This window comes from Lepisma saccharinum, chromosome 5, assembly GCF_977018435.1.
Source record: "Lepisma saccharinum chromosome 5, izLepSacc3.1, whole genome shotgun sequence".
NCBI classification, from domain to species: Eukaryota; Metazoa; Arthropoda; class Insecta; order Zygentoma; family Lepismatidae; genus Lepisma; species Lepisma saccharinum.
The window spans coordinates 69780117-69807048 of record NC_139233.1 but is presented as its reverse complement, the minus strand read 5'-3'; the positions used below and the strand labels follow the sequence as shown (position 1 = coordinate 69807048).

The 26932-nt window shown below is 37.4% G+C and overlaps 1 protein-coding gene across 2 annotated transcripts in view; it reads left to right on the top strand.

Annotated features, from left to right (window-relative positions):
- The window catches only part of CycC (cyclin C), a 49517-nt gene extending 24547 nt beyond the window's left edge, over positions 1-24970 (top strand). The window contains exons 4-6 of one of the 2 annotated variants that reach the window (XM_083122633.1): positions 1644-1895; positions 5691-5889; positions 23218-24970. In XM_083122633.1, coding sequence (XP_082978759.1) covers positions 1644-1895; positions 5691-5889; positions 23218-23290 — 524 coding nt within the window. In that variant the 3' untranslated portion in view covers positions 23291-24970. Of the gene's footprint in view, positions 1-1643; positions 1896-5690; positions 6197-23217 lie in introns of those variants that run through there. The other variant, XM_083122634.1, reaches the window with a different exon arrangement.
- Positions 24971-26932: the final 1962 nt, after the last annotated feature.

Genomic DNA, 26932 nt, shown 5'->3' with positions numbered 1-26932 from the left:
ATGCAATCAACTAATATCGCACTTTTGTGCCTACCCTGCTAGCAACTGTACGCTTCGCCACTGCACTGCTGTTATCCTGCACCTAATTTTCCACTAATTGTTGTTACAATACTGGAATCAAACCTAAGACTGCTTGCACCAGTGGCAAATGTACTAATAATAGTTTGCTATGCAGGAACTCTTTATTATATCTAGATCACTCAAACTGTTCTTTGTTTGGAAGATAATTGATGACACTCAGGTTTAAAAAGAAAAATAACTGCTTTTCTATTGTTTTGAAATTTTGGTTAATACGAGGGTAGGTTGATAAGTTCTCAGCCTACCTAGATTCGAACGCAGCAATATATAAATGTTAGCTACCCTCGTGAAGCTTAGAATGTGTGAACCTACTATGCAAATTTCTGTTCGGAGGAACTAATTTCAACTTTGTTTTTTTATGGTCATAAGTGAGGATGGCAGCCCACATTCTGGAAATTAGCAAATTTGAGCAGGGCGCTTTCATCAAATACCTCTTCCTGAAGGGGCTCTCGCCGAAGAAGATCCACAGCGACTTTGTTATAACACTGTGGGACAAGGCACCATCGTATGCCACTGTGAAGAAATGGGCAGCGAATTTCAAACATGGGCAGTTTGGGCAGAGGGTGGCCCAAGGTCCGGCTGACCAATTTCTGTGACCACCCCCGAGATGATTGACGCCATTCACCAAATGATTCTCGACAATTGCTGAATCCCGCTCAGACAGATAGAGGAGGAACTGGGCATCAATCATGAACAGATGGTGAAGGTTATTCATTAAGACTTGGGAATGAGGAAGGTTGCGGCAAAGTGGATTCCGTAACTTTTGAATGCCGATCAGAAGCTTGAACTGGTGGAGGCAAGTAAGGTAGTTTTGGCCCAATTTCAAGTGGACAGTGCCACTTTTGTGCAACGACTGGTAACCGTGGATGAAACCTAGTTGTAATTCTACGATCCCATGACAAAACAGCAATCGGCGGAATGGCTACACAGCAGTTCTCCACGTCCAAAGAAGGCAAGGGCACAGCAATCCTCTGCAAGGGTCCAAGCTATGGTCTTCTAGGATTGTGATGGAATCCTATTGGTCGATTACCTGAAATATGGCGAAACCAGCAATGCAGCATATTATACACCCCTGCTGGACAAACTGAAGTCAGCATTGAAGGAAAAGCCACGTGGAAAACTTACGAAAGGGGTATTCTTTCTCCAAGACAATGTGCCCGCACACAAGGCACGTCAGACAATGGCGAAACTGGAAGACCTACGGTTCCAGACACAGGAGCATCCACCTTATTCTCAGGATCTAGCACCGTCAGATTATCATCTGTTCCCCAGATTGAAAATGGTCCTAAAGGAAATGCATTTCGATGGTGCAGATGACGTCATTTCTCACACAGAGGCATGGTTTGCAGAGCAATCGTCTGACTTATATTTGTCTGGTCTGCAGGCTTTGCAGCGGGGATGTAAAAAATGTGTTGTGCTGAAGGGGGATTATGTTGAATAAAAAAAAACCACCATGCATAGCTTGATATCTACCTGTTTTCTTGGTGAGGCTGAGAACTTATCAACCTACCCTTGCATTTGTATACCACCTGCTTTTACTTAATTTTCATTTCTTCCAATTTCAGTGAAAACGAAATTCAATTATGCATACACTCAAGAATTCCCATACCGCACAAACCACATTCTTGAATGTGAGTTTTATTTGCTGGAAAACTTGGATTGCTGCTTGATTGTGTACCAGCCATACAGGCCACTGCTGCAACTCGTACAGGATATTGGTCACGAGGACCAGTTGCTTGCACTAGCATGGCGTGTAGTCAATGACAGCTTGCGCACGGATGTCTGCCTTCTGTATCCACCATATCAAATAGCATTGGGTAAGTGCATTTAAATTTGCTAGGTGCTCATTGTAATATCATCATTATAATAGACCAGTGGCCAGTCTTTAATGTAGTAGTAGTAATGGGGTGCTCAATTTACATAAACTATTCTGAAAACATAAATTCTGAAAGATCCTTGTATTTTTACATTCAGGTACTTTTGACATATAATGAGAGAATAAACATTTTACAATGTGTGTGTAAGGTTCTGTGTGAATTATATATTATTTTATTGACAAAAAAGGCTCCCAATAATGTATTTAATTCTTTCTGGACAGGACTTAGAATATAAAGTTATTGCTGTTTTTTAAATAAAATCATAGAAAATATGTTGTTAAGTCTAAGTCTACAACACTTCCTATTTCCACAGATTTTATAAGTGGCTTAGCATGGACATTTCGGTTGGGAACGCCAAGTCCGAAGGAAGGGTTATTTTGCTTAATAATTTACTTATGGAATTGGTCGCCACAGGTATTGTTTATTTTCCTGAAGTCAGCTGGGTTTTCCACAAAACATCATCCATGCATGTTTTAGCTAGAAAATGAGATGCCTCACTATGTAACAAATGTTTTGAACTCTGGTGTTTTATAACTTTTTTTTATACCTTTTCTCATGACACAAGTCATTAAAAGACCTACCTGAATCACAAGCGCCTCTGAACAACAGTAGACATCGTTGTTGTGGATGATCCAACTACTGATTCATTTGGTTTATTTTACTTCTCTTTTCTACCACTTTTGGTTAATTGCGAATATGAATATGAGTGATGATACTGATGAAGTTGATGAAGGGACAGTCATAAGGAACACCTTTGCAGATTTGAACCAGTGACCTCTGTCATCTTGGCGTGCTGTGCAAAACACACTGACACGGAGGTGGGTGGATAGTACACACTACTGATGTAACAGTGCCGATTAGTAATTTAGACCACTGTTTATTGTATAAACATTTTACAGTAATTTTGTCCAGAGACCATTCGATGTTAAGAGTTTTCAGATGAATGCTAAACATTTCCATTGACACAATATTAAGCAGTTAGATACTAACGAAATAATAATAATAATAATAAAAAGAATAGTTTTTCGGGTTAAGTGGTAGAGGAGCCACAGGCTGAACTTATACCACCAGGACTTCACCAACTTATTTGACAAAAACTGTATTGATCTTTTAGTTTTTAATAAACATCACTGTTCGTGCGATAAATTATACAATACAGTGGCCTTTAAGAAGTGGTATATTTGAGTTTGGTAAAGTTACGTCAGTCAATATTGCATATTGTAGATCACACAGCACAAGCGTGAAGAAACACATAGGAATTCTGCTTCTGTCGTCTGCGTCAGAAGGGAGGAAGGGTCACATGAGCCCTAGAACCAATCACGTAGTTCTCTGCTCTGTACGCCAGCGCTCAAGAGAGCATTGCACGCATGCTGTAGAGGTCAAAGCTTTCCCTCCAGATAGGCAGCAAGGAATATAGGTTCCTTTACGCCAAACCTACCCAGTGTCGTGGAATCATCGTTAGAAATTTCCACAATGTGGACATAAATTATTAAATGATATTCTCAAGAGTAAAAGAAACAACTTAATTCTACATGAGTACAAGTAAACTTCAGCAACGAAGAAAATAGACGTATACTGGTTAAAATTTGAAAGAGGTGTTTGCACAAGAGACGCGGTATGATTATGGCCCATCAAATTATATTCTTTAGCACAAACCATTGAAATTTACTTTAACAAGTTGGTGGCGATTGTGGTAAAGGTTTTTAATCATCACCATTGAAGGGATTACAACACATTTTCACAATCAACACAATTATTATTTTATACAAGGAAATAAAATAAGTATTTTTTTTTAAATGGGATGCCCTGTATAGCTCTAAATTACTTATATTGACACTCATAGTGCCGTATAATACAGTGTGTATGGGGTAAAAATGAACACAATCTCAAGCAGCTATAAGGTTTTGATTATTACACAAGGTAACTCACCAATTTTCAATGGAGGGCAGTGGAGTTCAATGTGGGAACCTTTTCTATCTGAACAGCTATCAAAATGCTACTTGAGCTCTCAAGTGTTTCTCTTCAAGTTTATGAGAACAACTGCTTCAAAGATAGGCTGTTTCAAATGATCCAAATTTCAATCTCTACTGTGGTACACACAGTTTTTAATGAAGTCCTGTCACCAGTTGTCATGCATGCACAAAAACTGTATACAAATGACTCTCGCCTCAGTCGAGATGTGGACATCATGGTGGAATGTTCAGTGTATTCTGTGGTTAGCAGAATTGACATCGGTGACCATGTTCAGCAATATGCATGAAGGGAATGGAATGTAGGTCCTCCCACATGCAAATCCATTCTTCAGTGAGTTGCGTTACACCTCAGATGATGGAAAACATTTGAGAGAACCCAAATATCGATTTGACATGTGCCACGCTGCAAAAGGTGCCCACATTGAAATTCATTGACCTCTATCAAAACTTGGCAAGTTACCTTGTATAACAAATATTTTAAGTAACCTTATAGCTACTGTTCGATACTTTTAGCCTGGACACCCTGTATATTATTTGATCTTTTGGTGGTGCTCTGTTTATTCTGAAAACCTTGTTGCCAAAATTTAATATAACCAGTACTCAGACTGAAGGGGATGTGCTAGCAAAATTTTCAGAAAGCTTCCTTCCCCAAACTTACCCCGAGGCTCAACCAAACATCTCCTTCCAGCTAGCATTTTTCATTTTGAGTGCTAAATCTAACAGCAAAAATGTCTAAATGAGTGTATGTGCAAGACACAAATGAATTGTATATTTCTGCTCTTTTTAGGATCACACAGTAAATGAGGTTGTAGTTAAAAAAATAATGCTCTGTTCTTGCATTGCCACAACGTGAATCATGCTTCATATTGATTGTTGCTACAAAGCCATGAGTCCAGCATTGAATTTATAAGCATTGTTACCTTGGAGGTATTGGGAGGAAAGGAGACATGCTCTACAATGTACCAGTATCTTACAGATTGTATATAATGCATTTTACCACCGCTGGCTCGGTGGGTGAGCAGGTCAACTTTGAATCTTACCACCGAAGCTCCAGCCTGGATATGTGTGTTCTTTGCGAGTGTCCCTGGATAGTCATAGGCTTATTGTCAAAATTAAACAATAGTGGCAGAAAAGCAATGCTGAAAAATAAACATATACATATTATTGAGGATGATTTAATATGCCATGCTAAAGATAGACATGCTTGGAATCCAGTATAAAGTGACGTTTGTGGTTCCTCATGCATTTCTTGTAAATGTCAAGTAATACTCACCAAGATCATTAATTTGAGAAATGTGAAAAATGTTTTGTTCTTACAATTGGTTGTCCTTTATCTTTCACTTCAGTTGAGCATTATGGTCCCATTTCGGGGACACCTAAGGAAAGATCCAGAAATGGCTCCGAAACATTGGAATGTATAGGATGTTAAAAGACAACAATTTGGAGTATAAAACCTTTTTTCACATCTTTCAAATTATCTTTATTCAAGAAAGTGCAATGATGCAATGTTTTCAAGTGAAAGATGCAGAGAATTGATCCAAATATTTAAAATACAATAGAATGTAATTCACGCTGAAATAAAATAATATTAGACTTTCCTGCATCAAAAACATCCAAGATAACCTTAATGCACCATCAGAAGTATGCAACCTGTAATGGCAAACTAGGTGCCAACTAATGTTGAACTTTTTTCTTTCTTTCTCTGTATGAAGGTCCACAGTGTAGTCATGGAATTACATTACATGCACTTTCACATTTTTAGGTTGTCTGCAAATCGCCTGCGTAATTCTACAAAAGGACCTGAAATCATGGTTTGCAGAACTTAATGTGGACATGGAGAAGATCCAAGAGATTGCAAGATACCTGGTCAATCTTTTTGATATGTGGAAGGGCTACGACGAGAAGAAGGATATTCAGGCATTGCTAAGCAAAATGCCAAAGCCAAAAACACAACCAAGCAGGTAATACTTTTCCATTCAACATAGATATCTTTTACATTCTTATTGATGCCATATTCTATGAAGATGCTTTTCAATCATGTCTTGGTTATAGCTAAGTGCATATGTAAGCAGACTCGGAATTGGGCTGTGTTAGAAAATGTATATCAAGCCATGTTTACTGTGTGATAAAGTATAGTTCCTCAATATATAACATTAAGTCCAATAAAAGTTACCTGCTTGTATTGTTATTGTATGCCAAAAAAATATCAAAGTTCGTGTATTTCTGAATATACTATTCAAAGTGAACCAATAAAAGGTATTAAAATGACTTGTTGTTTTCCAAATCCTGAAATCTAATGCAGTGCAAGTAATATATGTGAGGAAAAAATTTCCAAAATCCTGACCTAGGTATTTTATAGAATGAAATCGACTTCTATGAATCAGAAGACACTCATAGAAGATAACAGCCAATTGAATTATCTTAACTGAAATATACTCTGATTAGTGTTTATATTATTATTATTATAACAGAAATATTTGGAAAAGGTTATTTGTACATGGAAATATCGTACACCCAGAATAGCTAAATTTTGGGTGAGATTTTCAAGCTTGCATGGCACCAAATGCCATGCTTCTAAACATTCCGAGGGGAAAGTATCTAAAAAATGTTATTATTTTTAGTGAAGGAGTGCATAAAACAAGTATTTATAATATCAACAACAGCTTGCACACTCAATAATGGGAATGAAAACATGCAACTGCTGTCATACCCAACAAATCAAAAAATTTTGTCTGGGATATCGTAGTAGGCTTAACAGCCATACATAGACAATAGCCAAAATGGCACTACACTCTGCTAAGTAGTTTACATAATTTCTGGCATGTCCAATCTAATTTTACAGAAATAATCATTTCTGAAATCAGCTGCACGTATTCTTAGTGGAAAATTAAATGAATAATGAAGTTATCTTACTGGAAGATTAGCATATGATCTACGGTATCTTCAGTTTTTTCCTTGGTGAAACAATCATACCGTGCAGCTGTGCTTAATAGCATTGATGTTTTTATTTCGATGTCATGCTGCAAACTGATAAAAAAGAAAAGTATGGGGAGTGTTTTTAACATCTGACTAAAGGTGGAGATGTTATGTTCATGAAGTAAAATGCTGTAGGTTGTTTGGCTGACAAACAATTCAGTTTGTTAATGTATGAAATCTGGTATGAGTGTGGTGAGGTGTCAGTGCAAATAAAGTGCATAACATGGCAACACAAATGAACCAGGCAGGATTATGGAACAAAATTTCAAAACCATAATCTCTATGAAAATTTGTACTGCAATTTCTTTGCAGTTTATACTGTGCATCAGCATAACCAGATTTTTTTATGTTAACCATAGTTTGATTTACGAGGGGTATTCTGAAAATAAGTTTCATACTTCCATTAACAGACGTCTATTCTGATGACAAATGGCATTATGTACAAGAAAATAAAAGAATGGGTTAATGTACTCACTGGCCATGAGGTACGTACTGTACCGGAATACCAGATTAAAGATGCCTCTTGAATGACATGTGCAAGTACAAATGATTTTGCGAAGGACTTACGTTGCATCATCATTGCTGGTGTAATGATATTCAGCCAGCACCTTCTTCAAACCTGGGAAGAAGTAGAGCTTCCTGGGTGCCAGATCAGGACTGTAAGGTGGGGGAGTCAGGGAATTCCCAATTGAAACCCCCCCTCCATATGAACTGTTGTTGCCACTTCCTCCTATATTATCATCAAGAAGCAGAATTCAAGATCTGAATAAGCTGAGCCTGCATCATCAAAGGGTGGCTTTTAACAGTGTACATGTGTCACAGTACCTGTTGGTATTCACTGTTCTAACTTAAAGAAAGTACAACAATAGAACCCCTTTCTCATCATGAATATTGCCTGTCTGCTATAACAACTTCCACAGGAATAATGTGACATGCTCTTCTTGGTAGTCACCAAGGTTGGCAAAATTTGTGCCTTTTTCAAAAGAAACTAATAAAGTGTTTAGAACGTATGTCAAGAGAACTTACTTTTCTAAGAATGGAAAGAATCTCTAAATCATCAAATGAAGGACTGTGTTTCTAATTATGTCAAAGAACGCTTAAATTTACATCATTTGAAAATCTCTCATAAGCTAGTTTCACCATTTTTCCGAAATATCATATTTTATTGTAACTACAATAAAATACATTGACATTAACAACAATGTGTATTAATCACAAATGAAAAAAAAATCCCAAAAAAATAAAATGTAGGTATGTGTGTGTGTGTGTTCAAAACATGATGTTTTTGTTGTAAATGCCTCATGACAACTCTGGTAGTCGCTCACTTCCACCTACTTCTACATAAGCAAGCATATGCCATGCATATTCAGGGTTGCTACGTGACTGGAAAACCGGGAATAGTCAGGGAATTTTGCAAATTTTCTGGAATTTACATGCATTTTGGAGCTGCAGGAGAACCAGTTACAAAATGAACGAACAGTTCATTTCCACTTCCGAATTTGGTTCTTGTGATTCCAGTCCCCCCAAAAGATTCAGTTCAGAAACTTGTTCCTCTCGTCATTATGACTTCTAGTCTGTTACTTACAAAATTATGGTTCCTTCGCATTTCGATTCTACATTTATTCACTCTTGGATCTAGGTTCTTGGATTCGTTTCGACCGTCCATTCATTTTGTGAACCTGTTCCAAGACCGGAATTTGGAGAGGCGTGAGATTTTTCCTTAGAGAACAAGCTATTCAAGACGAAACCTACACACCAGCCATCCTCAGAATTTCTTGCAGAAAAAATGTTGCTTTAGCTGTGTGTTTGTGGTGAGGAAATTTCCTTTCTTTGAGAACACACGCGTTCGGAACCCATTCTCTTTTGATACGTGAAGCAGAGCAGGTTGGTTTTCAGACAGTTCATTGGTTTTGGATCTGCAATAACTGCATACTCCTTGAACCAAAGACAATGTAATACTTTCTGCCTTGAAGAGCAGAATTTGACGTAACTGGCTGTGGTTGACGTCACACTGGATGGGTGCAGACACAGAGTAAAAACAAAGGGACTCACTACTTTGTTTCCCCCATGAACCCATTCAGAAGCAACCTGATAAACTAGTTTATTTGCTTATTGTCGTAGTTTTTACATTGCAGAGATGTGTTACACCCAAGAAATTAGTGATTTTATGCAGTATCAGTGACATCATTATTCGAATATGCACGTGTTTTGTGCATGTAGAACGAATTTATTTCTTAACTGGTGTGAAATAGAGGAATTAAACGTACACTGGTCACACATCGTTGTTAGGTTAGGAATGTTGGTTTGATGCCGATAGTAATTTTACGTATTTTTTGTGTGTAGAATGAAATTATGCTGAAAAGTGGTGAAAATGGGCCCAAGTTCCTTTTGTTTTATTACGATTTCATCATGCTACAAATGCAACTTTTACATGGTTCGATTTCGATTTATGTCTGTTAACACAAACTGCAGAGTTTTAGCGATTACTTAAGATTTTTTCAATATATGCTTTTGTGGTTAGCTTAGGAAGGTCAGGTTTGGTTGTCTTAGAATTAAAATAAAGACACTCTACTAAGGTTCCGATTTATTTCTACATTCCTTTCCACTAGTTTACGATACTTACTGTCGCTTGTCAACCGGAGAATACAGTGTCCATGGGAAGCATGCGTGCTTGCGTAAGGTAATTTTGAAGTTTTTTCTTCAACATAATTTTTTTTTTTAATCCAAACAGTGCTCATTATTTTAAGGAAGGTTCAAATTTCGTGTCACAATGATTGCCAAAATTGTATGATAATTAGTCTTCCTGCTAAGAAAATTTGAAAAAATCATAAAACATTCGGAATGGTTACCAAACATGGGTTGGAATGCAGGATTTTGGAGGAACCGTTGACCTACTGGACCCTCTCGAGAATTGTGTTGATTTTTTTAATAGACAGATTTTGATGTTTTCCGTAATATAAAATTGGTTCCAGCATGTGGAAAACTCAAATAATGGAGATATTTGATTCCAAAATATGGCCCGCGTATATATTTTTTTTAGGAATTTCTGAAATATGTACTATTTTCAATAAACTAAAAAATTTAATCATTAAACTTATTGCATATTTTCTAAAGGTACATGACCTAATTTTCTGTTTTCTCATTTGTATTGATATAATTGATGTTGTATACAGGTTACATTGTAAAGCTTTGATATATGCCACATTTTTTTATTGATTTTTTTACACCACCTTAATTGTAATGACTTAGTGAAAATAGGAAAGTACAATAGTTATTTATTTTTACATTGAATAGCATTGTATTAATCACTTGGTAAAACTAAAAGAAAGGAATGGTTTGACGAGAGTTGCCAGAAAGCATTAGATGAAAGAAACATAGCTAGCAATAAAGTTCTCCAAAGGAAGACCAGAGCAAGTGTAGAGATAGTGAAAAGAAGAGATGCCAAAAGAGAATGTAGAAGAGAGAAACAGCAGTGGGAGAAAGAAAATCTAATAGAACTAAATGAACTACATAATAAGAAAGAAATAAGGAATATGTATCAAATAATAGCAAACTATAAGAAAGGATTGCAACCGCAAACAAATTTGTGCAGAGATAAAGAAGGAAATCTTATTGGAGATAAAAAGAAAATAATAAGTAGATGGGCAGAATATTTTAAAGAATTATTAGGCTTTGATGAAAATGAAAATAGGATATTAGAAGTAAGAAATGACCAACAATGGGATAAAGAACAAGACTTGCCTGAACTAAAGGATGTCACAAGAGCCATACAAAACTTTAATAATAACAAAGCACCAGGAGAAGATCAAATTACTGCTGTAATGTTCAAATATGGAGGAGCAGATCTAAATAAACAAATCTTTGAGCTTATGAAACAGATCTGGAAAAAAGCTGAAATGCCAAAAGAGTGGACAGTAGCAATAATATGTCCGATACACAAAAAGAATGACAAGACATGTTGTAAGAATCTCACCTTAACGTGACATACAAAATATTTATAAAAATTCTGGCAAGGAGACTTGAACCATATGTATAAACACTGGCAGGGGACTACCAGTGCAGATTCATAAGTAATAGATCAACAATAGACCAAATCTTTGTATTAAGAATGATATTAGAGAAAAGTTTTGAACACAATATTAACATACATCAATTATATGTTGACTTTAAACAAGTATTTAACTTTATACAAAGAGACAAACTCTACCTTATACAAGATAATGAGAGATATGGATATCCCAGAAAAATTAGTAAAATTGACAGAAATGACCTTAGGAAATTAGAATCCAAAACCAACTATCCGAAGAAATTCAAATTGGAAAAAGGACTACGACAAGGGATAGCCTCTCCATAAGTTTGGAACATGTAATTAGATAGATTGAAATAAATCCTGGAGGAACCATCTTTAATAGGACAATACAATACCTTGAATTTGCTGATGTCGTTGCATTACTAAGCAGAACATCAAAAGCACTAGAAGATGCCCTGAAACAATTACAACAAGGTGGACATGAGATTGGACTGGAAATAAACCAGGATAAGACAAAATACATGATAACAACAAGAAACAAGATCAGATATCAAACTATTAAATGAGTTCGAAACACACAGCCTAAAGTTTGAGCGAGTTGGAAATTTCAAATATCTAGGTTCAACAGTATCAGAAGATAATAACATTGCAGAAGAGGCAGAAACAAGAATAACAGCAGGTAACAGATGCTATCGTGCATTTGGAAATGTTTTAAAATCCTCGCAAGTGAACTGAAAGCTGAAACTAAGACTGTATAGAACCATAATGAGACCAATAGTGTTGTATGGGTCGGAAACCTGGTGTCTGACAAGAAAGGAAGAAGAAAGGCTAGATGTATGAGAGAGGAAGGTTTTACACAAGATATATGGCAATGAACATGGCATCTGGAGAATTAGGCCAAACGAAGAACTAGCAACGCTTTACCAGAACCCAAGTATAACAAGTGAAATAAGATCCAAATGCCTGGCTGGGACACGTAGAAAAGATGCAACCAGACAGAGCGGTACATAAGATCTACCAAGGGAAACAGGAAGGCAAGAGGAGTGTTGGCAGATGAAGGAAGAGGTGGCTCGACCAGACAGAAGAAGACCTCAAACGAAAGAGGATGGAGAACCAGAGCAAAGAACTGAGATGAGTGGGCAACTATCACCAAGGAGGCCAAGGCTCATGGGCTGTAGAGTCGTGGAGTAAGTCAGTAAATTTTCAGCTAATAACTGTGTATATTCATATTCTTAATAATTAAAGTGCCTGCATATTTAATTGAAAAACATGAGGTTCAAAAGCAAAAATCATGACGACAAACATGTCTGGAAAAATATCATTTCTGGTCTGGAAAAATCAGGGAATTTCATAATCAAAAAATCATAGTTACCCTAACATTGAACATTGCACAATAGAGGAAGACTGTCCCGGGTTTGATACTGGGTGGAGGCATGTAGTGCCTCTTTAAACTGTAGGTCCAGTCCCGATTAGTGGACTTAAAACACCAACTCAGTCAATCAATAGAGGAAGACAACCAACCGCCTGTAGCTGCTGATGGTTTTTCTCACCAATACATGACCTCTGACAATATAGATATCATGAAACTTATTTTCGAACCCCTCCCAGTATGATCATTAATTGCTATTTGATGTGAACAGTGATGTTACCTGCTTATAATCTGGTTGGAACATTGTGGAAGTAAGTATACAGGACAGTTATTTGCTTTGCAAATTCATAAAAGGAGAACTTCTTTGTAACAGAACATAAATTTCTGAGTAAATTGCGTTATAATTACCAGAATTAAGACACACACAAGGTTTTATAGAAATCTTGCAATGATATAATAAAACTTATGTCACGTTAAATTATCCCTTCAAATAGGGGAAAAATAGATGATTTCACAGAGCCTTAATAACATGTTTTCCACGACATAACTAGTAAAAGTTACAGAATTATAACAAACCACATAAGTTCGTGGTACACCATAACAGTGTAGTGTTCTTTAATAATAATAAAAAAGTTAGGCCAAAACATTCTGTGCGTCGTCATTGTTCAATAACTAACTAATTTTCTAAAATTGATGTACACGTCCCTGAGTGAAGGCATTCACACAAGGTAAGTCTGGAAGTGTATAATTTGGTACATTAAAACATGGCCTAAAGCAATCTTATAGTAATTTTAAATACAGGGTGTCTGGGCTAGAGGTATACAAATATATGTACTTATAAAGAAAGAACTAAACATTTTATGTGGTTGGGTAAATGTTCAATCGATAAAAAATCTCCCAGAGATTTGATCATCACCATTTCATGGTCAGCACCGAGTCAAAGTGACGTGCTCTGGCAAGTCTAGCAGTGTACGCCTGACAGACAACATGTGGATGCCACAACGAAAGGTGCAGTGTGTGCTATTGTTAGCAGAATTCAAATCAGTAACACGTGTTCAGCGGGGTGCAAGAAGAGCATGGAACGTGGACCCTCCCACACGTAAGTCCATTTATCAGTGGGACAAAACTCTATGGGAAATGAAAAGTGTGATTTCACAAGCTGGAAAACATCCTAAAAAGCATGTGAACAGAGAGATTTGAACTCTGCTAACCATAGCACACATTGCACCTTCCATTGTGGCATGTACATGTTGACTGTCAGGCATATACTGCTCGACTTGCCAGAGCACGTCACATTGAACATTTACCCAACAACATAAAATATGTAGTTCTTTCTTTATAAGCATACATTTTTGTATACCTCTAGTGCAGACACCCTGTACAAAGTGTACCTGATTACCAGATTGGTATATTGGTATGTTAATGCCCAATAAATGTAACAACATAAAATCAAAATGGCCAACTTATGAATTAATCAATTTGCAAATTTTGTAACTTTATCTGCATGCTGACTTTGTCATTGTAATTACAAACCGTTTACATTTATAAATGCCTCTTGTTAAATTAATAACATCAGCTTTTTTCCAGCAATGTGGCTTATTATATATGTATTAGGTGGAGGTCATCCAAAAGTGGAAAGCTTCTGGTTCTCAGTTTTATCTACACTAAATTTTCACTACATCATTTCTCCAGCACTTTGGTTGTTAATATTATCTTTGAGAACTTGACAGTCATGCTATTTAGCAAATCAGTAATACCTAATTTCTTTAAGCAAATAATGTAATTTCTAATTTCTATTTAAAAAAAATATTTATGTTGGAGAGCCCAGATTTTTATGTAATTACACCCCCCCCCCCTTTTAACATGGATAAGCAAAAGTGACAAAATGGCAGCACTGTTCTGAATGACAATAACATACCTAAATTTCATGGTATATATTTTTATTCACAAATTTCTCTAAGTATTGCAGGTATATTTGCACGACAAGCATGAGAACCTAATTTCTCGTAAAAATTCGGTAATTTTTATCTGATTGTGATAGACCTGTGATTTTGCTTTCACTTAATCTTGTTTCTAGCCATAAAAATACAGTGGAAAAATCAAGCCCACTTGTGTACTTTGTTCTTCCCAACTAAAATATATTTCCCAAATAATCCCTGTGCATTTTGGAAATAGGGAATGTTGATCAGCAGTTTATAGGGAGGTCCTGACAGAATTTCAAAGAAATCAGCTCGAAACTAAATAATTAACACAAAAATGATTGAAACATTACAAATTTCAGCGATTTATTCTACATATTTATGAACATATTTTACATGTTTTGACAACATAAAAATATGAGCCTAGGTTATAACAAAATTACATTATATTTGCCATAGCTTGTTCTTGCTGTCATTTAATATAAAATGAAATCGTTGCATTCCATAGTGGACAGAAACAATCCAATATGTGGATTTGAGAGGTCAATACATAAATTTATGGAAAGGTATGTAAAATCAACTGGTTGTAAATTATGAAGAACGTAAAAAGGGGCAGTAGCTAGGCAAAATTGTATTATTTCATCTGATGTAGGGCTTTGCGCAAACTTGTGCATGGGTTCTAGTTACACCAAGGGTGTATGTTGCAGCAATTTTTAAAAATAACTGAGTTACAGTTACTTGATACTTGAAAACTAACTGCAAGTTACTTTTACAATTACTTTCTGCTGATTTTTTTTTTTTGCAGTCAAATTACATGCAATCAATTGTAAGAATATAAATATATGAAGACATACATCGATTCTATCTGCTCCTGCTTCTTTCTCTTCTATTCTAATAGTTCTTCCTAGTTTGACTACCACATTCATGCAGCAATCCACCAAACAAGTACAATAAAAGACGAGTATTCTAAATTTATCATGCAGCAAAGACTATCTTCCTTGCCTTAGGCAATTTTGTGAAAATCCTTTCACCTTAGCATCCAGAGAAGAAATTACCAAATTTAGCCCTACCCTCACGTTGCGAATTTTCTAGTTAACAGAGTAATTGTTACTTGTAACTGCATTACAAGTAACAAGTTGCTTCCAGATACTTTTTTTTTATTGCCTGGTAACCAAAGTATAGTTAGTTACCATGAGGAATGTTTATGTAGCTGAAGGTATTGATATCACTATTACATCATTATTCTTTACATGCAGGTATAAATTATGCAAAGATCATGTAAAACACACCAAATCTCTAATTGCCTTGACGTTTCTGTGAATGTGGATAAGAGTGACAGACATTCATTATAGTAATCGTCCCAGGACAACAGTAATATCATTGATATAATAAAAATATTACTATTGAAGAGGTAGTACTACTTCTGTCACATGGGTTTGATTTACTCATGTAACTTTCAGTATGGTAGCAACAGTTAAAATTACCAGAGTTATTTATGTTCAGTGCTTCTAGTGAAAATCTCCATTTCCTCTTCAAGAAGTACTGCTTCTTTTTCTAACCCTTTATTATTTCTTACCATGATCATGAAAGTTTGAAGATATTTTGAAGGAGAATTCCTTGGTAAATCGTTTACTTCGAAACTGTTGGGGCATCTGACTAGCATGCAAGAGACCCAGGGTTGATCCCCGGTGGGGAGAGCCAGGATTTCTTACAGGTGTTCAAGTGGCTCCGGCACCCACCCTGGAGGAAATTCTGTAGAGTAAAGGTGGCCAAGGACATGGTGCTGATCACATCACCCCCACCTTCGGCCGTGATCAAGAAAGTATGGGGCTCTAAGTCCACACCCCCTATACACTTTTATGGCATAGTGCAAAGCACAGGGAAACACTGTACTGTTTTACTTTACTGATCTCCTGAAAAGAAATTCATGACGCAAAGTTTTGAAAACAAGAAAACAGCATACAAGGAGGGGAGGGGGGCTACGACATGGAATATAATCTGGAAAATTCCACCAAAAACTTAGTTTCTTCTACAATACATAGGAAGACCCCTCATGGTAAATTTATATATTTTTTTTATATAGAAGCTAGATATCTTGCGGTACAAATCCAGTTTTGCACTAAAGGATAATCAATATTTTTCAGTATGAAGGCTTTAAATATACTGCAACCAAACTTTCGAAAATATACGTGGCACAGTTGGTACAGTGGAATGCATAAGTATTGCCAAGCAACTAGTCCATCACCATGTTTATTCTCTGTTTTACACAATGAGAGCTTCAAGAATTGAAACAACCTGCCCTGACAACCTCTGCAGCAGCATACATAAAAATCTATTCCTTAAAAACACGTACGATGGAAGAGAAAAATTAACGAAAAACTCACTGACAATTTGCCGAGCAATACTTGCGCATCTCACTGTACACAGAAGAGGGACTTTATAGACTTCAGAAATTTTCTATTCTTACTAATGCAATAAATAGAAGCACAATACTATTATTTATGTAAGTAAATAGTACAATATGACAAGTATTTATGTGTAAATACATAATATTACTTATATAAATAACAATAAATACATATTATTTTAATTATCAAGTACTTGTAAGAAAATAAAAGAGACATTATGTTTCTTCTAAAGCGTTACAATAATTACATTATAGTGTCAAAATATATTTTCATTACATTAAAGCAATCTTTACAATAGCAAATAAAAAATTGAGAAAAATGTAGCAGGGTCAGTTTAAACCTCGTGTGAGCACTGATCTCCCAAACAGTTTCACATAAGCAGGATCGGGAAGAGGGGCGGGGGAGTGGCAATTTATCTACGCGAAGATATTCCTGCCAAAATCCTTTCGGAATCACCCGGCGACTACGACCGATCTTCCGAATATATAATTATGGAAACTACCGTCTGTCGACAGAAACTCCTCCTTGCCGTAGTCTATCGACCACCTACCACTCGCCTCGAAAACTTCGAAAACGATATCGCAACATTTCTACCAAAATATTCTCACGCAATTGTTTTGGGAGACATGAATGTCGACCTGTGTACCACCAAAGAGGAGGCTATGCAATTCCGCGATACGTTCTCGGCCTTAAATCTTACGATCTGTCACCTAAACCCAACCCACCACACGGCCACTTCAGACTCCTGGCTTGACGTCATTCTGGTCTCGGACGAAAATCGCGTAACGAGCCATGGCCAAATTCCGGTACCTGGGATTTCCTATCATGATTTAATTCACGTATCATATAACATCCGCGTTCCAAAATTTAAGCCTAAACAAGTATCTTACAGGGACATAAAGAACGTTGACGAAACCCGCTTGAACGAAGACGCTGCACTCGTTCCGTGGCACGTAATTAGCACGTTACCAACAGTGGACGAGCAAGTTCACCTGTTAAATACATTTATTCTTGAGCTGTTCAATAAACATGCTCCCGTCAGAAAGAAACGGGTCTCACGTCCCCCCGCCCCCTGGCTGACGGACGACGTACGTCGACTTATGGTCATGAGAGACGGAGCTTACACCAAATACAGAAATGACGTAAAAAAAGGTGACTCTAGCACATGCAGCTTCGAAAATTATAGAACCCTGAGGAACCGCTGCAATCAGGAGGTAAGAAAAGCCAAGCGCCGATTCGCATACGAATTGCTCAACCACCAAAATAAACCAGACGTTCTATGGAAAAAGTTGAAAATTCTAGGTGTTGGGAAACAGAAAAAGGACGACTACATTCCTAAGTTTGCACCAGATGTACTAAATAATCATTTTTGTGACCTCCCGACTATTGAAAATAATGTTAAAATTGAAACTATTCGGAACATCGCAACGCACTCTACAAACGCTTCAAAATTTTGCTTTTCCTGGATTTCACCGGAAGACGTTAGAAAATCTTTACTTAAGATAAAATCGTCGGCCGTAGGAGTAGATGAAGTTTCCATTCTCATGATCAAAAAAATCCTCCACCATGTCCTTATTCCCATCACGGACATATTCAATTTCTCCTTGCTTTCTGACACATTTCCGTCGCTTTGGAAACTCGCCCAGGTACGCCCTATACCTAAAACAAGCAACGAAATCAATTTAAACAATTTTAGACCAATCAGCATCCTCCCAGCTCTGTCTAAGGCTCTAGAACATCTTATTAGTGGTCAAACCCGTGACTTCCTAGCACGAAATAACCTAATAAACCACTTTCAATCTGGGTTCCGTAGCAACCACAGCACATGCACGGCTCTCGTCAACGTAACCGACGACATTAGGTTAGCCATGGACAATCGACAACTTACAATCCTTGTTCTTCTCGATTTTACCAAAGCTTTCCAAACCATTGATCACGAAATTTTACTCACAAAACTATCATCCCTATTCAGCTTCTCGAACTCTACGGTTAACTGGTTCCGTTCCTACCTGTCTGGACGTCAACAATGTGTCGTCGACCCACATCGAAGATCATCCTGGAAAAGCATCCCCTGTGGCGTCCCTCAAGGCACCGTACTGGGCCCCCTCCTGTTTACACTGTATATTAACGACCTCCCGTCGGTGCTTAATCACTGTAGGTATCACATCTATGCCGACGACTTTCAATTATACTTTTCTTTCCCTCCTCAAGAAATATTGAATGCAACCGAACGTATAAACAACGACCTGAAAAAAATCAACAAGTGGTCTGTAGACCACGGCTTGCACGTCAACCCGACCAAAACCCAGTGTATGCTCGTAGGCTCCCCAAAGATTCTGAACAGAATTGACGAATTAAATCTCCCTAATCTTACGGTCAACGATAAACACTTGCCTCTCTCTACCACGGTTAAAAATCTGGGAATTACACTAAACAATAATCTTACCTGGAGAGAACACGTAAACTCCGTGTGTAAAAGAGCTTTCGGTGCACTACACTCTCTTTACCGGCTTAAAAACTTCCTCCCCGAACGTATAAAAACCAAACTTGTTCAAGCTCTTGTTTTCCCTATTATTGATTACTGTGACACTGTTTACTCGGACGTAAATTGTGAGCAAGCTAAACGCCTTCAGCGAATCCAGAACGCCTGTGTCCGCTTCGTTTTCGACATAAAATATTCAGAACATTTGACACCGTATTATGCGAAGGTCGAGTGGCTGAAATTAAGTGATAAACGGATTTACCACAACCTTGTCCTACTGTACAAAGCCCTAGAAATAAAAGATCCAAAATACCTTTCCGGGCGGTTTCAATATCTTTCGGACTTTCACTCCCGCAACACCAGATCACGTGAAAAATCTCTGTTATCCATCCCTATCCACAGATCTAACTTCTACGCCAATTTGTTTACCGTTACCTCTGCAGGACACTGGAACAGACTGCCCCCCGAAATCCAAGCCTCCTCCTCAATTGTAACATTCAAAAGACAATTAAAATTATACATGCTAAACAATTGGACCTAGATTAAATTCCCAGAAAGAAATACGTTATACATTTAGCCCACGAAATATGCTTTCTATGTAGGTACTTGTGTGTGAATGTGTGTTTGTGTGTGTGTGTGTGCATGTAGAAACTGTATTACTTTTATTTTTAATTTCTTCTAAGCTACTTTTTTTTCATTGTGTTAGTAAAAATAATGAGCAATGTACGTAATTAATGGTTAATCCAGGGCTTGACTGCTCGTATTCAAACTGTATTGCTTTCATTTTTAGTTTCATTTTACTTTCACTACTTTACTTTTCTTTTATTATTTTATTTTTCATTTATCTTTTTTAATTTTTTAATTGTATACAATTTACTGCAAAGAAAAAAATGATCCCTGTAATTAATGGTTAAGTGGAAGAGAAGGCATTAATGCCTTAACTTCGCCATGTAAACAAAGTCGTAAATAAATAAATAAATAAATAAATAAATAAAGGTGAGAGTGGCTAAGAATATGCTTATACATTTATTCAACCCTTAGGTGCCAGGCTGGTGCATTTTTGTACCAAGGAGCACCATCACATAAAGCCCATCTGGCCAAATTGAGATTTTTCGTTTCCAGATCTCAGAGTTTTCAAGTCCAAAAAGTGGTGTTGCCCCATAACTGATTTTTGCTGTCGTAAATGACACCTTCTGCTGTCAACATGCATCCTTTGCTCACGGGTCAGGAAGATGAAGAGGATCAGAGACCCATTTGTTCGGTACCCTGCGGTGACTGTTAGGCTTTTCCGTGCCTTAGCCTTGTTGGGGATGCCTTTGCCACCTGTTATGCTCTCAGGCATAAGTTTAGCAAAGCAGAATACTAGGGATGGACAATATCGGAAATTTGATATCGTGATATACTGTCAAGGACGATAAGATATTTTATTTGTATTGTGATATTGGCGATATATCCTCTGCATGATATGTATGCCAAATATGGTGATGGTATATTGCTGCCAGGATATATATCACTCAAATATTGTGACAATATATCACCAACACGATATATAGTGCCAAATATCGTGACGATATGTCGCCCACAATATACACTGCCCTCCAGAAATCAAGCAACAACAAGAGAATGTGAGGTAAAAGAGAAAACAGTTGGAGAAAAGAGAAGAAGAGTATTGGGCACGCTGAAAGAAAGCAACGAATGTGTTAGGGATCATATCCCGTATTAGTGTCAGACAACGGTCACTTTCGTTACAAATAAAATATGTACACCCTCTGGCCTTGTGTTTGATTCTATTGGATGTTCACCATTTGTTGCTTAATTTATGGAGAGCAGTGTGTGTATATATAATGCCAAAATATCGTGAAGATATATTGTCTAGACGATATTTTTTCAATATCGCGATATATCGTCTCGATGATATATCGCTAAACACTACTGAATACCTCAAGAATTTCCCATCTCCATGGCAACTGGATTAAGCTGATTCGTTCAAGAGTTCATGTGACCCTCCCTGCCTTTCGACGGAAAAGACAAAAGTAGAATTTGAAGTTGATTCTCTGAGGGATCGGGCTTTAGTATGTGACATTTCAGGCATACTATGACTCGAATAATGTTTGGAGATGCATGATTTTTTTTTTGCGTACATGAGCTTTGAAGCATGTCGTTAATAATTTGTGAACTGTAATTTGATTCTGGGTATATTTTTTTCATGTATTTTCAGAATATCACTTACATAATTCAATTCTATGAGTTTTGCGATGGTAAGTGATAATTTCCTGTGTGCAGGTAGAGGAGTCAGTAGAGCCACATCTTTCCACAGACAATTCCTGTCAGCCCATCGGAAACCAATGTGCAATGGGAGAGGTAGAGGGGGGGTGAATTAGTGATGCTACATTTGTCTGTGTCAAGAACAAAGAAATCTCCCTATACTTGCATTCTTGTTCTTTTGTTTGAAGTTTGGAACCTGTTTCTTCTGGCAGCTGGAAAATGCGAAATTTCACAGTCAAGTGGCAAGAAATCCTGGTTTGTCACCAAGGGATATAGAGATGGCAGTCTGTATATTAGATCTGGATTCAGATGTGGGGGTGGGGGGGGGGTGATGAAAACATTTTGAAGGGGATTGCTACCCTCTGGTTCACTCCTGCAGTTACTCAATCAGAATTAAGCACTCCAATAGGATAATGGTTGATTGTTGCTTTGCAACTCTCAGATTACCCTAACTTAAAACAAACAAGACTGCTTTAAAAAAAAATCTGAAGTTTTCTCCTCACACCTCCTCTGCAACAGTGATCACCTCCCAATTGGGTGTGAAATGGCGTCCCTTCAGAGGTTTTTGAGTTGAGGTAGGAGCTAGGTCAGGGTAATATGGGGGATCATCAAGACATTGTCGTGGAGGAACAGGAGCCCTTTTTCAGCTTTCCACAGTGTTGATTCTTCAGAACCTCCTTCAGTCGGGTGTGTTACGATGCATAGTACTCTGCGTTAATTGTCTGGCCCTTGGGTACGTAATCTATAAATAACATGCTGTCCTTATTCCAGGAAAATGAAGCAATGAGCTTTCCTGTAGACTTTTGTGCTTTGAACTTCTTGGGGCAAGATACACTTCAGTGCTGCCATGGTATTGAATCTGTGCGAGAATCAGGTCATGACTGCGAAACTGTCACTGTTTTGGTCTTCCTGCACAGTGGGTTATCGCTTGTTGAGAATTCACCACATTTAAACTGTGCCACCCACTTGTTCACAGCTGCATATGAAGGAGCAGGGTGTGGCCCATTTCCTCATGGACCTCCTTCGGAGACTTGCCCTGGAGGAACAAAAACTTTATCACAGCCCTTGTTTATGTATTTGTAAATCTTGCTTGTTGGGCAGATGTGCTCACTTCATAGGACTTCAAAAACAGGAAAGGCTTCTATAAATGCTCTGACTTTTGGTACTTGAACATACAAGAATATGAACTTTCAAGCCATAATATAACCTTCCTTCAAATCGTTTGGGAACATGGTCGGGTCATGAACTTTTTAGCACCCCTGTACAAGCAAAGGTCAAGAATTGAAAGGAATGTACTAATGAATCAAAGGATATCTGCTCCAACATTGGTACAAGTCCTTCCCTCTGACTGGGTCTTGAGTCTAGCTCTGCAATGACCCCACCTCCACAAAAATGCCACTGGGTTTCATAAAATCATGATACTTATATTCTGAAAATTGTTATATTTACAATTCATCGTATTAAGGGAATTCTCTGTATGGATTACACTTGCTGTGGTCTATCGAAAATATCCTGATAACTTTTTTTTTCATATTTTGTATTTTGCATTTCGTGCAACTATAAACTTTACTTTTACCAAATGCTTTAAAGATCAACCATTAGTATTTGACATGCAGAACCAATACATGGAAAATAGATGGTAGGCCAATTGTAAGCTGAGAGAATTGTCAGAAGCTTTCCACTTTCACATGAGCTTTCGCCCAATACTATTTTGTCTTTTTAAAATCCTTTTTCTGTCTTTTTTCTCTCTCTCTCTCTTTCTCTCCCATCTCCTCCTATCTGTTTTGCAAAAGGGTCACTAACAGTAAACATGAGCTGAGCTGGTATGATTGTTCCGCAGGCCACCGTCATCCGCTCAAAGTCAAGACCCGCAGGAGGGAGTGTCCCAGCCGCAGCTGGGCATCCAGGGCTGACCATGGCCACCTCAGAGCCTTCACTCGTGGAAGGTGTAAGCAGCAGAGAGAGAGAGAGAGGATTGTGGGTGGATAAGAAGATATAAAAAGGAAGGCACACAAGCTATCTCATACAATATACGGTCTACAGGTTAAGTGATGTACTTTAATGCATACTGTGAAATACTGTTACAGTGAGTGTGCTTGGTTTCTGATGCATTGGCCTTTAAGTGAAGAATACAGTTACTGGCACAGTTCAATCCCGTTTGCACTGCGATAAATATTTGTACTAGGTCCAGCAATCCAGATTTCAAATTAACTGGTACATTGAAAGAATGAGTACATGACTAATCCAAATATCTCGATGTGATTATACTCTTTAATATGTATGGAAGAACTACGTTGTATGTATGTTATGTGCAAATCTGCAGTCAAATGGAACGTCTTGCATTATGACCACACATCCCTACATAGGGAAGCATTCGTTTTAATGATACTTTCCTCATCTTCAATGACCCATGGTAGGCATACACTTCATAGCCAGAATTGATTTGAGCTGAAGTTGTGAATGACAATGATACATGTGGTGTGTGCGTGCTTGCACATCTCCCGACAAACTTTCTTGACAAGAAAGTTGGATCTTATCGTCCTTTGGACACCAACAAAGGTCCCTTTGTAAGGGCACCAATGTCAAAAGGGTAGTGGTGGTTGTTGGTGAAGAATTCAATTTCATATGGGAAGTTCAGAAGAGGGCACGAGAAAATGGACATAGCTGAATCACAAAAATCTACCAATGCCATGAACTTAGCCACCTGGCTATGTTCCTGTCCATCTGTTGGGAAAAGTGCAGGAGGTACTCTTGATAGCATTGTATCTTTTCCAGGAAAATGTTTAACCAGACTTCACATAATATAAATTAATTGATCTGTAGCGGAAAATGAAACACTGTATAGACAACTGATGTGTATAACAATCCATGGGCGACATACTCCTCCACCGGACTTCCTTGCCAGAAGGTTCGGAATGCAGGAAGATACCAAATGTACAGGGGATCAAAAAAGTCTTGTAAATGGGTAGTCTTTTTGTACTCATTTATCTGCAAATAATGTTCTTGCCTAGTCCTGATAAAGAATGGTAGGGAAGGGTTAGTAAGTACAGTAATGTTTCATATCACCTGCTCTCATACTAACTGTTAACACCAGAGCATATGTTTGAATGACCATGTATTTTTTATTCTATTTTTGGTCTTGCCCACTTCGAGATATTTTCTACTTTCATACAGAACAGACTGATTGCATGAAATGAAACATAATTGCATTGCTTCCTGTGCAAGCATGTAGTATCAAAAACAAGCTCCGTACATTTCTGTCTGAAGTACAACTTCTATGGACATGTATACTCACCTCAGTAGGATTGCACCTTTCTTTTTAAAGTCCTGCCTATACATTATATTTATATTAGAGTGCTGCAATTCACTTCTTTTTACAGCATTTTTGTCCCATGTTTGCAGTTCGACTGACTCTGGACAGTTTAAAGTGAATCATAGCATTATTAAGCGAGGGGAATGTACAGTAAGGAGGAAATTGCAGTTAGGAAAGTTTGAAAAACTTGCATACACCCTATTCTGAAAGACAACACTGCATTGTATATTGCTTCTTGCCAGAAAGGACTATTTACTCCTGACTATACAAAACCTTGCAAAGGTAAATTGTCCATCACTAGGTTTTTCCATTATGCAATGTGAAGCTTGAGAGTAGAGACAAAAGCAACAGACTCAGAGGAAAATCTCTTCTGCAACATTACTGCTGTCCTTTTACTTGAATGAAGACAATGGAAATAACAATTGGTAGTTCACCTATTGTTACATTTGCTTAAGCCCATACTAAGGCTCACTTGATCTCCTTTCCAATTGATCTCGCTACTTGAACATTACAGCATTTTTTAAGAATACATATTAATGATAGAATATAGGTGTCACATTATAACATGCCTTATTAACATTGTTTTGCTTAAAATAACTGTTGTTTAATCACACTTTTTGATAAGAGAATTTTTGGAAATTGTACATTTCGTAATTCCTAGGGTCTTCACATAGCCTACGCGTGTCTCGCTGGATGCTAGTGTCATTGAAATTCATTATTTGTAAAAAGTGAATTTTTATTTCCTAACAGGACATTTTATGTTGCTGGTTTTCGATTTTCACTTCTCTTTTTAAACTAAAAACTGAGTGTCAAAAAAATTTCAACAATATATGAAGATTATGCAAAAGTATCAAGAAATACATTTTTGATGCGCATGTCATTGATATCTACATTGTTTTCACTCTGATTTGCACTTCAATAAATATTTCAATGCACCTAGAAGGTAACTCCATGTAAACTGTGCTTAAATTTTTAGTTTCTTATTTGAAAATGTCATGCAGAGCAGGTCAGTTTCAGTAAGTTGCACTTGTATTTTTAAACAACCTGCTCAAAATATTTTAACATGTAAATTCTGATTGCACATTAGGTTGGGTTTATAAAAATGTGTAACAGTATTTCACAATTGTATGCTTCAAAATAACACTAACTGTAAGTTTTACTACTTAATACCTTAATGCAACAAATCACACAAGATTTATGAAGAGAAACTTGTCATTCCTGGCCGTCTTCAAGAGAGAACTTTTTCTAGTTACCATCCACAGCACAATAATGATGCACATAGTTTCAGGGTGTCTGTTTTTGCTATAGATAAGCTGAAAGGTTTCTTAGCCAAGCAATGTCAAATTAAAATTTCTTGCTTTGAGTATAGTGTGCATGTGTGCATTCCCACACACAAGAAATGGCTAAATTTAGAGCTTGTAGAGAGTATGTATGTGTGTACCATTATTGTCTTAATTCGGAATTTACATTCTCTGATATCAAATGATTCCTCAGAAGTCCTCAAAAGAGGAAAATAATGGAAGAACTATTCTTGTGATGCTAATTGTGAGAGCATGTATCTACCACACACACCTGGGTAAGTGCTCTGGTAGGAATTTTTCAATGTCCTTGTGGGACCTCTTCCCCATTTTTTTTTTTTTTTTGTTGCTCAGTGTAAAAATAACACTATAAACTCTGAGGTCAAATGTCAGCCATCTTAGAACTTCTACTTTGATAGTATAATAAAATATCAACACATACAATGTCTCAAAAATAAAATTTGTGAATGTGGAGTGTCACCACTTCTACACTATTGGCCACTTCAGTGTTTACAACTCTTTGCTTTATACATAGCGTTTACCACTTTGATGTAAAATCTTCCTTAGATGCTCACTACAAATGCAACATCTAGAGATATATTAACAGATGGGTGTTGCAACCAGGATAGCCGTTATGGATATGCGATGCATGCCACCCACCAGACAGGAATCTCGTGCTCCCAATGTGTATCTAGGAAACGTGCTTTTAAAATATTTTTACTAATTTTTAAATACCGTTCAGCAATGCATAAATTAGTGAAACAGTTGGTCTCAAGTGTTTCTGCTATAGTGGACCCGCCCGCGATTCCTATGGATCATACTCCCACGTGGAGGGGAGCATGCTTCCTTATGGCCCCGAGTTGAAGGGGAAAGTGTATGGAGAACTTTCGCCAAATGTTCTTTTGTTTGGGGTCACTCTGTAGCATGATCTCATGTATATGGAG